This window comes from Babylonia areolata, chromosome 22, assembly GCF_041734735.1.
Source record: "Babylonia areolata isolate BAREFJ2019XMU chromosome 22, ASM4173473v1, whole genome shotgun sequence".
Taxonomy (NCBI): Eukaryota; Metazoa; Mollusca; class Gastropoda; order Neogastropoda; family Buccinidae; genus Babylonia; species Babylonia areolata.
Genome location: NC_134897.1, coordinates 4,442,441 through 4,457,693, shown reverse-complemented (window position 1 = coordinate 4,457,693; position 15,253 = coordinate 4,442,441). Strand labels below are relative to the sequence as shown.

General features: G+C 47.8%; 2 protein-coding genes across 3 annotated transcripts in view; one reads left to right on the top strand and one right to left on the bottom strand.

Moving 5' to 3' along the window:
* Nucleotides 1–15,253, top strand: part of LOC143296924 (uncharacterized) — a 127,421-nt gene that overhangs the window by 22,314 nt on the left and 89,854 nt on the right. The window contains exon 2 of the mRNA XM_076608947.1: nucleotides 2–330. Within this exon, the coding sequence (XP_076465062.1) occupies nucleotides 79–330 (252 nt within the window). The 5' untranslated portion in view covers nucleotides 2–78. The remainder of the gene's footprint in view (nucleotide 1; nucleotides 331–15,253) is intronic.
* Nucleotides 1,405–6,864, bottom strand: LOC143296926 (uncharacterized). Of its 2 annotated transcripts, none has more exons than XR_013057207.1 (2): nucleotides 2,652–6,864; nucleotides 1,405–1,737 (listed from the first exon to the last, which is right to left on the bottom strand). XR_013057207.1 is itself a non-coding variant. In XM_076608949.1 (2 exons), the coding sequence occupies exon 2, from the start codon at nucleotides 4,959–4,961 to the stop codon at nucleotides 3,705–3,707; it is 1,257 nt and encodes a 418-aa protein (XP_076465064.1). In that variant the 5' UTR covers nucleotides 4,962–5,350; nucleotides 6,265–6,864; the 3' UTR covers nucleotides 1,405–3,704. The 2 variants fall into 2 exon arrangements, 1 of the variants encoding a protein (XP_076465064.1); XM_076608949.1 differs by having other exon boundaries at nucleotides 1,405–5,350; nucleotides 6,265–6,864.

Below are 15,253 nucleotides of genomic sequence, written 5' to 3'. Positions count from 1 at the left end.
GGAAGAACAGCTCTGCACGCTGCAGCCTGTGCCGGAGCCGTGGAAGTGGAAAAGGTTCTCCTGGAGAATGGCGCCATCATGATGCGCAACACTCTGGGTGAGACGCCAATCCTGGTGGCGGCCCTGAAGACCAAGGAGGACTTCGTGGAGTTCTTGCTGGCCGTTTCCGACTGCAGCCGGGACGACAGAGCCAACGCTCTCGAGGTGCTGGGCACGGGGTGTTGGACACAGGACAGGGCGGAGCGGTGTCTGGAGTTGTGGGAACGGGCCATGAAGGTGAGACACCAGCCTGGCAGACCCCTGGCTGAGAAACGTCTGGCGGAGCACACGGTGAGTGGGGCGTGCACGTGGTGATTGGAAGGGCGGGGCAACGTTTCTTCTGCCCGCCTGAAGGTCAGTCTGTCTGTCTCTCCCACCGACAGCACAGTGGTCTCACCCCGTTGGCCTGTCTGTCTGTTTCTTTCTTGTGTGTTTGCTCGTATTTACAATAATTATGCTTCTAAGCTATTTTGGTGTAAAAGTGGCCTCAGGATGAACAGGAGGGTGGTTCTCTCTGTGTGAAGGAGGATGGGAGGGAAGGGGAGACAGAGAGAGAGAGACAGAGAGAGAGACAGAGAGAGAGAAAATACTTTATATTTCATTTTATTTCGTGATATAGTTACTTACACTAAGTTATATATACATACATATGTACACATACACACAAACACACACACACACATCTATATGTATATATATATATATATATATATATATATATATATATATATAGATGTGTGTGTGTGTGTGTGTGTGTGTGTGTGTAGGCACAAAGTTTGAACCGTTTTTTTCTTTCATATCTTTCAAAATTTAAAGGAAATTGTTATTTTTAATGCTTTCTTTCCCTGTCATTTTCTATCCTTCGTAGATAGCCTGGATTAAAAATCGGAGATGAGATCCAAGTTAACATAGACAATTATATTAAAAATTTTAAAAAAGTTCCTCTGTATTAGTTCATTGACCACAACTCATCTCTGCCATTACCGGGTCGAGCTTCGAAACACGTGTCCACTCGTTTCATTAAGGAAGGGACTTTCAAAATCCAATAATGTACTCATCCTCCGGGGGAGCTTCACTAAAATGAAAGGAGCATTTGGATCCGAAAGTATTTTCATTTCCCCAAAGGCTGTCCACAAAGCAAAGGTCTTAGACCTATTCCTTTCCTTCACTGTTTTCGGTCTTTTCTCTACTCCTGGCTTCAAACTTTTTTGTGTTTTTTTTTGATAGCGGTTGTTTTGTTCTTTTGTTGTTGTTTTTTAAACTTTGTCAAGTCTTCATTGACTAAAAGCATTAATTTCATACTCCTATTTTCCTCGTCTATTTAGTTGTCAATTGATAAAGAAAACAACATGCATTATCATGATTATATACAAACATATCTTATATCAATCAATTTAGTTTTGAAAGGACTCATCCTCAAACACATTATTATGATTATATTGTAAAAAGGTGCTGTTTGAGAGTGTGTGGTTCGATTCTAACAGAAGAGAGAGAGAGCAGAGACAGGGGGATATAGGATCAACAGATCATGCACTCACTCGCTCCAGTCTCTCCTCACATCAATAGCAGGGCCACATGGAGTGGTTTTTATAGAGTGTTTACTTTACAATACAGCACACAGTAAAAAGATCATCCTACACCTAAATCAGCACCTATAAGCAGCACGGTAAAATTCACCCTAAACCTAAAGCAGCACACCTGGAACACAAACACACACCCAAAACCAAGGTCAGATAAAATCTCAAATATCTGGACATCACTGACATAAAAGGCCTATACCCTCTCAGCACCTTTCATCACATGTCCACCAGTATGCACTACTCTCACACAAAGATCTATGTGAGGTACAAGCTTCATCAAGCTTACCTGCCACCAGCAGTGACATACCAATTACCATACTGTGTACAAAACATATCACTGACCAATACAACCCTGTGTTCCAACTCATGTTACCCATCATTCAACTAAACTGTGTGTTACCATTACCAAACAAATCTCTTCTTTGCCTTCACAAAGTGTCCCACTGACACAAGTACATGTGTGGAAATCATTACTTCCAACATACCTCTGGTTAACAGCAATATGCAACCATATAGCACTGACCCTCAGTGCTCTCATAGTCTGCCAACTCGCTAATCACATTACAATGTTCCTTCCCACTTTGAACAAAGTAAACCACTGACACAAAGCACAACTCCTACACATGTTACCACAACTACCAATAACTCAAACATGTGTTCCACAACACTTGCTGCTACCCCCATGTGCATACACACACACACACACATGAAAAACCCTCAACACACACTGACAATGTGTTAGCCTATAGATCTGTTCAGTTCACACTGAACCAGCACCACCTACTATATACAAAACAAGTATGTATACATCAAAAATACAGAACAGGATATCTGTAACCCAACAGAAGGGGGGGGGACTCAAAAGATTTAGGCCAGTACTTCTCTCAGTGGGTAGCTTTCACACATTAACCCCTATTCTTTCCACAAGCCACAAGATCAACTTAAACTGGCTGTCCACTGACATAAAACATAGTTTCCCAACACAACTAAGTTAACAACATAACATAAAACCATTACAAGTCATGTACTCACAGCCCAACAGGGATTTCCTTGTTCCTCACATCACTGATCAGTCAGTCACCCTGTGTCAGTCAGTTCTTCTGGGAGACAGCTGAGAACTGGCTGTGCTGACTGGTTTTATCCCTTCCCCCAACATACTGTGTGTACTAATGCAAGCTACAGAATGATCTGATTCGCTACAATTCAACCCACTTGTCTATACACATTCTATGATGACAAGTTCACCCATTTACGTCACAAAGAGATTGGGGAGACAGGACAATACAGCTCTCGGCCTGTTAGCCGGCTTGATCAAAGTTCGAATTAGCATAACTTTTCCCTAGCTTACGTTCTGAAGTCCCGCCGTCTAGCTCAGCCCTGTTTGTGAACGGGGAGACGAGGAATGACTTGAAAGACAGGCCGCCGTGCTCGTCTGTTTCGAACACGGGAATTGTGGCAAACATCACGAAACTGCACGTATTCCTATAGCTGGGGCGGGTGACGCGGCGTCGCTGACCAAAGAGGGCCGACTAGGGAGTAGGGGTGAGGGAGGGTGAAAGGAGGGAGGGTGGCGCAGTGTCGGCGCGACCTCAAAGACTGGACTTTGGATGGAGCGGGAAGGGATATAAGAAGGGGGGGGAGGGGGTGAAGGGATGGGGAGGGAAGGGGGACAGTGTGGGTGGTGGGGGGTGACACTGCTGGCACACTATAACACCCACCCCCAGCTTTTGAATGCAATGTCCTCATTGCTGCTGACCACATGCTGACCACTGCCATCATCAATTAATGCTAATGGGGAGATTAGTTCTCTAACCCAAAAATTAGCAGAAACATAAACATGTGAAAATGAAGACATTACAGGACAAAAGAAACCACCAAAAATACATTTCAAAATGATACAGCTGTACATAACTCCATAACCCAGAAAAGCATACATAAAAAAATCAAACAGGGAGCTACACAATGCAAAAATCAACAGTGTTCCAGCTGACACACATCAGCAGCCACAAGCCCTGGAATGAAGGAAAACAACAACAACAACAAAACCCATAACATGACACAATTTTCCCCAATTCCAACATTCCCCTAGCAGGCTGTAGCAACAACTCTAGTCAATGCCGGATGGCTCGCATCAAACCTGTCCCTAGCTCTAGCCCTACAGGTTGACCCTGACAGTTTCCCAACCCTGTCAGTCTGATCTGGCACCCTGGCACCTACACATGTCCCATGCACCCCAGGCTTCGGATGAGACCTGGTGCCAGTCTCACACAACCCGGTTACCACCGGTCTGTGTGACCGTCCTGGAGACTTGACTGCACCCTGGCAGTCTCCGTCACCTGTGCCCTCCCATGTGGCACATGTACCAGGAATTCCTGGATCAGGTGGTATGGGCAGCAGCACCCATTCACCCTGGCAAGGATCATCCTCACAGTCAGCTATTGTTCTGACTGGAGTCTTTTCATTCGGACTCGGATCCTGCCCCCTGAGACTATTGGGCAAGTCTCTCTGGTTCTCATTGTGGAAATCTTTGTGTTTTTCCTTGGGGAGAACCTTACCCACCTTTAGGGAAATCCCATTTCCCACGACTGACTGACCTTTCCCTTTCCTACCTCTGTTCCTTCTCTTCCTACCCACAGCCCTGTTCTCTAGCACAGCCCCATCTCTCTGACTGACTAAATCTGACACTAACCCCTGCATGGACCTAATACTCTCTTCTATCAGCAACAGTTTATCTCCTAACTGTGCCATCTGTTCCCTGGCCTGTTGCTGTCGTTGGTCCTCCTCCAGCTCTTGCCACAGTCTCAGGGCTTCATCCCTCGCCTGGATGAAGGTGGTGTGTGGCTCCCTCCTCACTACGCGGCGCAGCTCCCTTTTCAGCAGGAGGTTCCGGAGGCCATCGATGAAGTGGTCCCTCAGCATCTCCGCGGTGAGGGCCCCAGTGCTCTTCGTCCGGATGATCCTCCCCATGCTGCACAGAGCATGGGAGTAGTCCAAGGTGGACTCCTCTGGCAACTGCTTCCTGCTGAAAAATGTGGACAGCAGTGTGGTGACACGCCGCCCGTCGCCGAACACCCCCAGCAGAATGTTGATCACCTTCTCTGGGGTGTTGGTCTCCTCCAGGTCCCGCAGCATCAGCTCCCTGCGTGCGGTTCCCTGCAGATGGCTGTACACAAAGTAGGCAGCCATCTCTTCTCCCATGGGGTACGCAGCCAGGACTCTCTTCGCCTCCACGATAAAGTCCTCAGCCGACATCTTGCCTGGCTCACCAGTGAATACTGGGAGTGTGGGTGCTACGTACCACCCCATGGGAAACTCCTGCGCCACTGTAGTTGGGGTTGTCATCTCTGGGCTGTTACTGGGCTGTGCTACCTGGCTGTGTTACCTGGCTGTGTGCTGCTTAAGTCCTAACTGCTTAACCTTCCTATTGTGTCAGTAAATCACTCTACCTGCCTATCCTGTCGGCGACGCCAAGTTGTAAAAAGGTGCTGTTTGAGAGTGTGTGGTTCGATTCTAACAGAAGAGAGAGAGAGCAGAGACAGGGGGATATAGGATCAACAGATCATGCACTCACTCGCTCCAGTCTCTCCTCACATCAATAGCAGGGCCACATGGAGTGGTTTTTATAGAGTGTTTACTTTACAATACAGCACACAGTAAAAAGATCATCCTACACCTAAATCAGCACCTATAAGCAGCACGGTAAAATTCACCCTAAACCTAAAGCAGCACACCTGGAACACAAACACACACCCAAAACCAAGGTCAGATAAAATCTCAAATATCTGGACATCACTGACATAAAAGGCCTATACCCTCTCAGCACCTTTCATCACATGTCCACCAGTATGCACTACTCTCACACAAAGATCTATGTGAGGTACAAGCTTCATCAAGCTTACCTGCCACCAGCAGTGACATACCAATTACCATACTGTGTACAAAACATATCACTGACCAATACAACCCTGTGTTCCAACTCATGTTACCCATCATTCAACTAAACTGTGTGTTACCATTACCAAACAAATCTCTTCTTTGCCTTCACAAAGTGTCCCACTGACACAAGTACATGTGTGGAAATCATTACTTCCAACATACCTCTGGTTAACAGCAATATGCAACCATATAGCACTGACCCTCAGTGCTCTCATAGTCTGCCAACTCGCTAATCACATTACAATGTTCCTTCCCACTTTGAACAAAGTAAACCACTGACACAAAGCACAACTCCTACACATGTTACCACAACTACCAATAACTCAAACATGTGTTCCACAACACTTGCTGCTACCCCCATGTGCATACACACACACACACACATGAAAAACCCTCAACACACACTGACAATGTGTTAGCCTATAGATCTGTTCAGTTCACACTGAACCAGCACCACCTACTATATACAAAACAAGTATGTATACATCAAAAATACAGAACAGGATATCTGTAACCCAACAGAAGGGGGGGGGACTCAAAAGATTTAGGCCAGTACTTCTCTCAGTGGGTAGCTTTCACACATTAACCCCTATTCTTTCCACAAGCCACAAGATCAACTTAAACTGGCTGTCCACTGACATAAAACATAGTTTCCCAACACAACTAAGTTAACAACATAACATAAAACCATTACAAGTCATGTACTCACAGCCCAACAGGGATTTCCTTGTTCCTCACATCACTGATCAGTCAGTCACCCTGTGTCAGTCAGTTCTTCTGGGAGACAGCTGAGAACTGGCTGTGCTGACTGGTTTTATCCCTTCCCCCAACATACTGTGTGTACTAATGCAAGCTACAGAATGATCTGATTCGCTACAATTCAACCCACTTGTCTATACACATTCTATGATGACAAGTTCACCCATTTACGTCACAAAGAGATTGGGGAGACAGGACAATACAGCTCTCGGCCTGTTAGCCGGCTTGATCAAAGTTCGAATTAGCATAACTTTTCCCTAGCTTACGTTCTGAAGTCCCGCCGTCTAGCTCAGCCCTGTTTGTGAACGGGGAGACGAGGAATGACTTGAAAGACAGGCCGCCGTGCTCGTCTGTTTCGAACACGGGAATTGTGGCAAACATCACGAAACTGCACGTATTCCTATAGCTGGGGCGGGTGACGCGGCGTCGCTGACCAAAGAGGGCCGACTAGGGAGTAGGGGTGAGGGAGGGTGAAAGGAGGGAGGGTGGCGCAGTGTCGGCGCGACCTCAAAGACTGGACTTTGGATGGAGCGGGAAGGGATATAAGAAGGGGGGGGGAGGGGGTGAAGGGATGGGGAGGGAAGGGGGACAGTGTGGGTGGTGGGGGGTGACACTGCTGGCACACTATAACACCCACCCCCAGCTTTTGAATGCAATGTCCTCATTGCTGCTGACCACATGCTGACCACTGCCATCATCAATTAATGCTAATGGGGAGATTAGTTCTCTAACCCAAAAATTAGCAGAAACATAAACATGTGAAAATGAAGACATTACAGGACAAAAGAAACCACCAAAAATACATTTCAAAATGATACAGCTGTACATAACTCCATAACCCAGAAAAGCATACATAAAAAAATCAAACAGGGAGCTACACAATGCAAAAATCAACAGTGTTCCAGCTGACACACATCAGCAGCCACAAGCCCTGGAATGAAGGAAAACAACAACAACAACAAAACCCATAACATGACACAATTTTCCCCAATTCCAACATTCCCCTAGCAGGCTGTAGCAACAACTCTAGTCAATGCCGGATGGCTCGCATCAAACCTGTCCCTAGCTCTAGCCCTACAGGTTGACCCTGACAGTTTCCCAACCCTGTCAGTCTGATCTGGCACCCTGGCACCTACACATGTCCCATGCACCCCAGGCTTCGGATGAGACCTGGTGCCAGTCTCACACAACCCGGTTACCACCGGTCTGTGTGACCGTCCTGGAGACTTGACTGCACCCTGGCAGTCTCCGTCACCTGTGCCCTCCCATGTGGCACATGTACCAGGAATTCCTGGATCAGGTGGTATGGGCAGCAGCACCCATTCACCCTGGCAAGGATCATCCTCACAGTCAGCTATTGTTCTGACTGGAGTCTTTTCATTCGGACTCGGATCCTGCCCCCTGAGACTATTGGGCAAGTCTCTCTGGTTCTCATTGTGGAAATCTTTGTGTTTTTCCTTGGGGAGAACCTTACCCACCTTTAGGGAAATCCCATTTCCCACGACTGACTGACCTTTCCCTTTCCTACCTCTGTTCCTTCTCTTCCTACCCACAGCCCTGTTCTCTAGCACAGCCCCATCTCTCTGACTGACTAAATCTGACACTAACCCCTGCATGGACCTAATACTCTCTTCTATCAGCAACAGTTTATCTCCTAACTGTGCCATCTGTTCCCTGGCCTGTTGCTGTCGTTGGTCCTCCTCCAGCTCTTGCCACAGTCTCAGGGCTTCATCCCTCGCCTGGATGAAGGTGGTGTGTGGCTCCCTCCTCACTACGTGGCGCAGCTCCCTTTTCAGCAGGAGGTTCCGGAGGCCATCGATGAAGTGGTCCCTCAGCATCTCAGCGGTGAGGGCCCCAGTGCTCTTCGTCCGGATGATCCTCCCCATGCTGCACAGAGCATGGGAGTAGTCCAAGGTGGACTCCTCTGGCAACTGCTTCCTGCTGAAAAATGTGGACAGCAGTGTGGTGACACGCCGCCCGTCGCCGAACACCCCCAGCAGAATGTTGATCACCTTCTCTGGGGTGTTGGTCTCCTCCAGGTCCCGCAGCATCAGCTCCCTGCGTGCGGTTCCCTGCAGATGGCTGTACACAAAGTAGGCAGCCATCTCTTCTCCCATGGGGTACGCAGCCAGGACTCTCTTCGCCTCCACGATAAAGTCCTCAGCCGACATCTTGCCTGGCTCACCAGTGAATACTGGGAGTGTGGGTGCTACGTACCACCCCATGGGAAACTCCTGCGCCACTGTAGTTGGGGTTGTCATCTCTGGGCTGTTACTGGGCTGTGCTACCTGGCTGTGTTACCTGGCTGTGTGCTGCTTAAGTCCTAACTGCTTAACCTTCCTATTGTGTCAGTAAATCACTCTACCTGCCTATCCTGTCGGCGACGCCAAGTTGTAAAAAGGTGCTGTTTGAGAGTGTGTGGTTCGATTCTAACAGAAGAGAGAGAGAGCAGAGACAGGGGGATATAGGATCAACAGATCATGCACTCACTCGCTCCAGTCTCTCCTCACATCAATAGCAGGGCCACATGGAGTGGTTTTTATAGAGTGTTTACTTTACAATACAGCACACAGTAAAAAGATCATCCTACACCTAAATCAGCACCTATAAGCAGCACGGTAAAATTCACCCTAAACCTAAAGCAGCACACCTGGAACACAAACACACACCCAAAACCAAGGTCAGATAAAATCTCAAATATCTGGACATCACTGACATAAAAGGCCTATACCCTCTCAGCACCTTTCATCACATGTCCACCAGTATGCACTACTCTCACACAAAGATCTATGTGAGGTACAAGCTTCATCAAGCTTACCTGCCACCAGCAGTGACATACCAATTACCATACTGTGTACAAAACATATCACTGACCAATACAACCCTGTGTTCCAACTCATGTTACCCATCATTCAACTAAACTGTGTGTTACCATTACCAAACAAATCTCTTCTTTGCCTTCACAAAGTGTCCCACTGACACAAGTACATGTGTGGAAATCATTACTTCCAACATACCTCTGGTTAACAGCAATATGCAACCATATAGCACTGACCCTCAGTGCTCTCATAGTCTGCCAACTCGCTAATCACATTACAATGTTCCTTCCCACTTTGAACAAAGTAAACCACTGACACAAAGCACAACTCCTACACATGTTACCACAACTACCAATAACTCAAACATGTGTTCCACAACACTTGCTGCTACCCCCATGTGCATACACACACACACACACATGAAAAACCCTCAACACACACTGACAATGTGTTAGCCTATAGATCTGTTCAGTTCACACTGAACCAGCACCACCTACTATATACAAAACAAGTATGTATACATCAAAAATACAGAACAGGATATCTGTAACCCAACAGAAGGGGGGGGGACTCAAAAGATTTAGGCCAGTACTTCTCTCAGTGGGTAGCTTTCACACATTAACCCCTATTCTTTCCACAAGCCACAAGATCAACTTAAACTGGCTGTCCACTGACATAAAACATAGTTTCCCAACACAACTAAGTTAACAACATAACATAAAACCATTACAAGTCATGTACTCACAGCCCAACAGGGATTTCCTTGTTCCTCACATCACTGATCAGTCAGTCACCCTGTGTCAGTCAGTTCTTCTGGGAGACAGCTGAGAACTGGCTGTGCTGACTGGTTTTATCCCTTCCCCCAACATACTGTGTGTACTAATGCAAGCTACAGAATGATCTGATTCGCTACAATTCAACCCACTTGTCTATACACATTCTATGATGACAAGTTCACCCATTTACGTCACAAAGAGATTGGGGAGACAGGACAATACAGCTCTCGGCCTGTTAGCCGGCTTGATCAAAGTTCGAATTAGCATAACTTTTCCCTAGCTTACGTTCTGAAGTCCCGCCGTCTAGCTCAGCCCTGTTTGTGAACGGGGAGACGAGGAATGACTTGAAAGACAGGCCGCCGTGCTCGTCTGTTTCGAACACGGGAATTGTGGCAAACATCACGAAACTGCACGTATTCCTATAGCTGGGGCGGGTGACGCGGCGTCGCTGACCAAAGAGGGCCGACTAGGGAGTAGGGGTGAGGGAGGGTGAAAGGAGGGAGGGTGGCGCAGTGTCGGCGCGACCTCAAAGACTGGACTTTGGATGGAGCGGGAAGGGATATAAGAAGGGGGGGGAGGGGGTGAAGGGATGGGGAGGGAAGGGGGACAGTGTGGGTGGTGGGGGGTGACACTGCTGGCACACTATAACACCCACCCCCAGCTTTTGAATGCAATGTCCTCATTGCTGCTGACCACATGCTGACCACTGCCATCATCAATTAATGCTAATGGGGAGATTAGTTCTCTAACCCAAAAATTAGCAGAAACATAAACATGTGAAAATGAAGACATTACAGGACAAAAGAAACCACCAAAAATACATTTCAAAATGATACAGCTGTACATAACTCCATAACCCAGAAAAGCATACATAAAAAAATCAAACAGGGAGCTACACAATGCAAAAATCAACAGTGTTCCAGCTGACACACATCAGCAGCCACAAGCCCTGGAATGAAGGAAAACAACAACAACAACAAAACCCATAACATGACACAATTTTCCCCAATTCCAACATTCCCCTAGCAGGCTGTAGCAACAACTCTAGTCAATGCCGGATGGCTCGCATCAAACCTGTCCCTAGCTCTAGCCCTACAGGTTGACCCTGACAGTTTCCCAACCCTGTCAGTCTGATCTGGCACCCTGGCACCTACACATGTCCCATGCACCCCAGGCTTCGGATGAGACCTGGTGCCAGTCTCACACAACCCGGTTACCACCGGTCTGTGTGACCGTCCTGGAGACTTGACTGCACCCTGGCAGTCTCCGTCACCTGTGCCCTCCCATGTGGCACATGTACCAGGAATTCCTGGATCAGGTGGTATGGGCAGCAGCACCCATTCACCCTGGCAAGGATCATCCTCACAGTCAGCTATTGTTCTGACTGGAGTCTTTTCATTCGGACTCGGATCCTGCCCCCTGAGACTATTGGGCAAGTCTCTCTGGTTCTCATTGTGGAAATCTTTGTGTTTTTCCTTGGGGAGAACCTTACCCACCTTTAGGGAAATCCCATTTCCCACGACTGACTGACCTTTCCCTTTCCTACCTCTGTTCCTTCTCTTCCTACCCACAGCCCTGTTCTCTAGCACAGCCCCATCTCTCTGACTGACTAAATCTGACACTAACCCCTGCATGGACCTAATACTCTCTTCTATCAGCAACAGTTTATCTCCTAACTGTGCCATCTGTTCCCTGGCCTGTTGCTGTCGTTGGTCCTCCTCCAGCTCTTGCCACAGTCTCAGGGCTTCATCCCTCGCCTGGATGAAGGTGGTGTGTGGCTCCCTCCTCACTACGCGGCGCAGCTCCCTTTTCAGCAGGAGGTTCCGGAGGCCATCGATGAAGTGGTCCCTCAGCATCTCAGCGGTGAGGGCCCCAGTGCTCTTCGTCCGGATGATCCTCCCCATGCTGCACAGAGCATGGGAGTAGTCCAAGGTGGACTCCTCTGGCAACTGCTTCCTGCTGAAAAATGTGGACAGCAGTGTGGTGACACGCCGCCCGTCGCCGAACACCCCCAGCAGAATGTTGATCACCTTCTCTGGGGTGTTGGTCTCCTCCAGGTCCCGCAGCATCAGCTCCCTGCGTGCGGTTCCCTGCAGATGGCTGTACACAAAGTAGGCAGCCATCTCTTCTCCCATGGGGTACGCAGCCAGGACTCTCTTCGCCTCCACGATAAAGTCCTCAGCCGACATCTTGCCTGGCTCACCAGTGAATACTGGGAGTGTGGGTGCTACGTACCACCCCATGGGAAACTCCTGCGCCACTGTAGTTGGGGTTGTCATCTCTGGGCTGTTACTGGGCTGTGCTACCTGGCTGTGTTACCTGGCTGTGTGCTGCTTAAGTCCTAACTGCTTAACCTTCCTATTGTGTCAGTAAATCACTCTACCTGCCTATCCTGTCGGCGACGCCAAGTTGTAAAAAGGTGCTGTTTGAGAGTGTGTGGTTCGATTCTAACAGAAGAGAGAGAGAGCAGAGACAGGGGGATATAGGATCAACAGATCATGCACTCACTCGCTCCAGTCTCTCCTCACATCAATAGCAGGGCCACATGGAGTGGTTTTTATAGAGTGTTTACTTTACAATACAGCACACAGTAAAAAGATCATCCTACACCTAAATCAGCACCTATAAGCAGCACGGTAAAATTCACCCTAAACCTAAAGCAGCACACCTGGAACACAAACACACACCCAAAACCAAGGTCAGATAAAATCTCAAATATCTGGACATCACTGACATAAAAGGCCTATACCCTCTCAGCACCTTTCATCACATGTCCACCAGTATGCACTACTCTCACACAAAGATCTATGTGAGGTACAAGCTTCATCAAGCTTACCTGCCACCAGCAGTGACATACCAATTACCATACTGTGTACAAAACATATCACTGACCAATACAACCCTGTGTTCCAACTCATGTTACCCATCATTCAACTAAACTGTGTGTTACCATTACCAAACAAATCTCTTCTTTGCCTTCACAAAGTGTCCCACTGACACAAGTACATGTGTGGAAATCATTACTTCCAACATACCTCTGGTTAACAGCAATATGCAACCATATAGCACTGACCCTCAGTGCTCTCATAGTCTGCCAACTCGCTAATCACATTACAATGTTCCTTCCCACTTTGAACAAAGTAAACCACTGACACAAAGCACAACTCCTACACATGTTACCACAACTACCAATAACTCAAACATGTGTTCCACAACACTTGCTGCTACCCCCATGTGCATACACACACACACACACATGAAAAACCCTCAACACACACTGACAATGTGTTAGCCTATAGATCTGTTCAGTTCACACTGAACCAGCACCACCTACTATATACAAAACAAGTATGTATACATCAAAAATACAGAACAGGATATCTGTAACCCAACAGAAGGGGGGGGGACTCAAAAGATTTAGGCCAGTACTTCTCTCAGTGGGTAGCTTTCACACATTAACCCCTATTCTTTCCACAAGCCACAAGATCAACTTAAACTGGCTGTCCACTGACATAAAACATAGTTTCCCAACACAACTAAGTTAACAACATAACATAAAACCATTACAAGTCATGTACTCACAGCCCAACAGGGATTTCCTTGTTCCTCACATCACTGATCAGTCAGTCACCCTGTGTCAGTCAGTTCTTCTGGGAGACAGCTGAGAACTGGCTGTGCTGACTGGTTTTATCCCTTCCCCCAACATACTGTGTGTACTAATGCAAGCTACAGAATGATCTGATTCGCTACAATTCAACCCACTTGTCTATACACATTCTATGATGACAAGTTCACCCATTTACGTCACAAAGAGATTGGGGAGACAGGACAATACAGCTCTCGGCCTGTTAGCCGGCTTGATCAAAGTTCGAATTAGCATAACTTTTCCCTAGCTTACGTTCTGAAGTCCCGCCGTCTAGCTCAGCCCTGTTTGTGAACGGGGAGACGAGGAATGACTTGAAAGACAGGCCGCCGTGCTCGTCTGTTTCGAACACGGGAATTGTGGCAAACATCACGAAACTGCACGTATTCCTATAGCTGGGGCGGGTGACGCGGCGTCGCTGACCAAAGAGGGCCGACTAGGGAGTAGGGGTGAGGGAGGGTGAAAGGAGGGAGGGTGGCGCAGTGTCGGCGCGACCTCAAAGACTGGACTTTGGATGGAGCGGGAAGGGATATAAGAAGGGGGGGGAGGGGGTGAAGGGATGGGGAGGGAAGGGGGACAGTGTGGGTGGTGGGGGGTGACACTGCTGGCACACTATAACAATATTAAAACATATCTCATGATAAGCAACCGTAACTTCAGTAACTGTTTTCAGGTGGCTGCCTATGGGCACACTGTGGAAGTGCAAACACTGGAGTCCTTGCAGAAGCTCAAGTCGTCTGGCAGCAAGCACGACATCGGCATCCACAGCCTGCTGGTCAGGGAGCGTGTGCTGGGCAGAGAAAACGGAGACACCATTTTCATCATCAGATTTGCTGCCGCTCTTCACGCTGACGAGAGCAACTACCCTCAGGCAATCGAGTTACTCTTCCACGCTCTACAGAACCTCGCTGGCATTTTCCCTTTTCAAGAAGAGACACTCCATGTGTACGGGCTCCTGGTGGGAATACTGGCAGAAAGCGAAAGAAAAGAAAGCACGGTATCCTTTGCTTTGCTGCTGAAAGCCTTGAAACACGGGTTATCCGATATTCAACGTGGCGAAGACGCTCGGCAGAAAGATCAGAACGAAGCCTGTTTCGAATCCCGTCAGAATGCGTTGAAGATCGCCATGCACCTCATCTGTCTGGTTCACCAGGAGTGTGAGAGAGCCAGCACTGCGGAGCACAGGGAGTTCTGCCACGCAGTGTGCGGTCTGGTTGCGGCACACTTGCGACATTTTGTACAAGTGTGCGCGGTACAAAATGTCACAGTGTTACTATTTGTCACAATTGTGAGATTTTGTTCCACATTGTCGATTATTTATGTCGACTGCGGTTCAATTTGTCACCCACTAATAGACCGTTTTCTGTCGGCTCTGACTTGACAGTTGTGTAAGGTACAGTTGAGAAGGTGAGTAAACAATGACCACTACCACACAGACACATATGGCCTAGTGGTTTATGATGTCCGCCTGGGGAATGGACGCTCCCGAGTCTGATTCTCGGCTAAAAAACAAACAAAAGACAACCAACACAATAACTTCAAAACTGGTATTCTAGCACAGGCCAGTGATAACTTTTTTTGTAAACACGCAGACTTTGACAAGGTGACAGCTTCTTTAAGTCTGCTTAGTATTTCTGTTCAGTGCACAATGCAGATGACCAGTGGTCACTATAACGTAATTAGCAGATTTTGATTATTTCA

What these genes read in the sequence shown, in the direction of transcription:
- LOC143296926 (XM_076608949.1), bottom strand. Translation starts at nt 4,961, where the DNA reads ATGACAACCCCAACTACAGTGGCGCAGGAGTTTCCCATGGGGTGGTAC.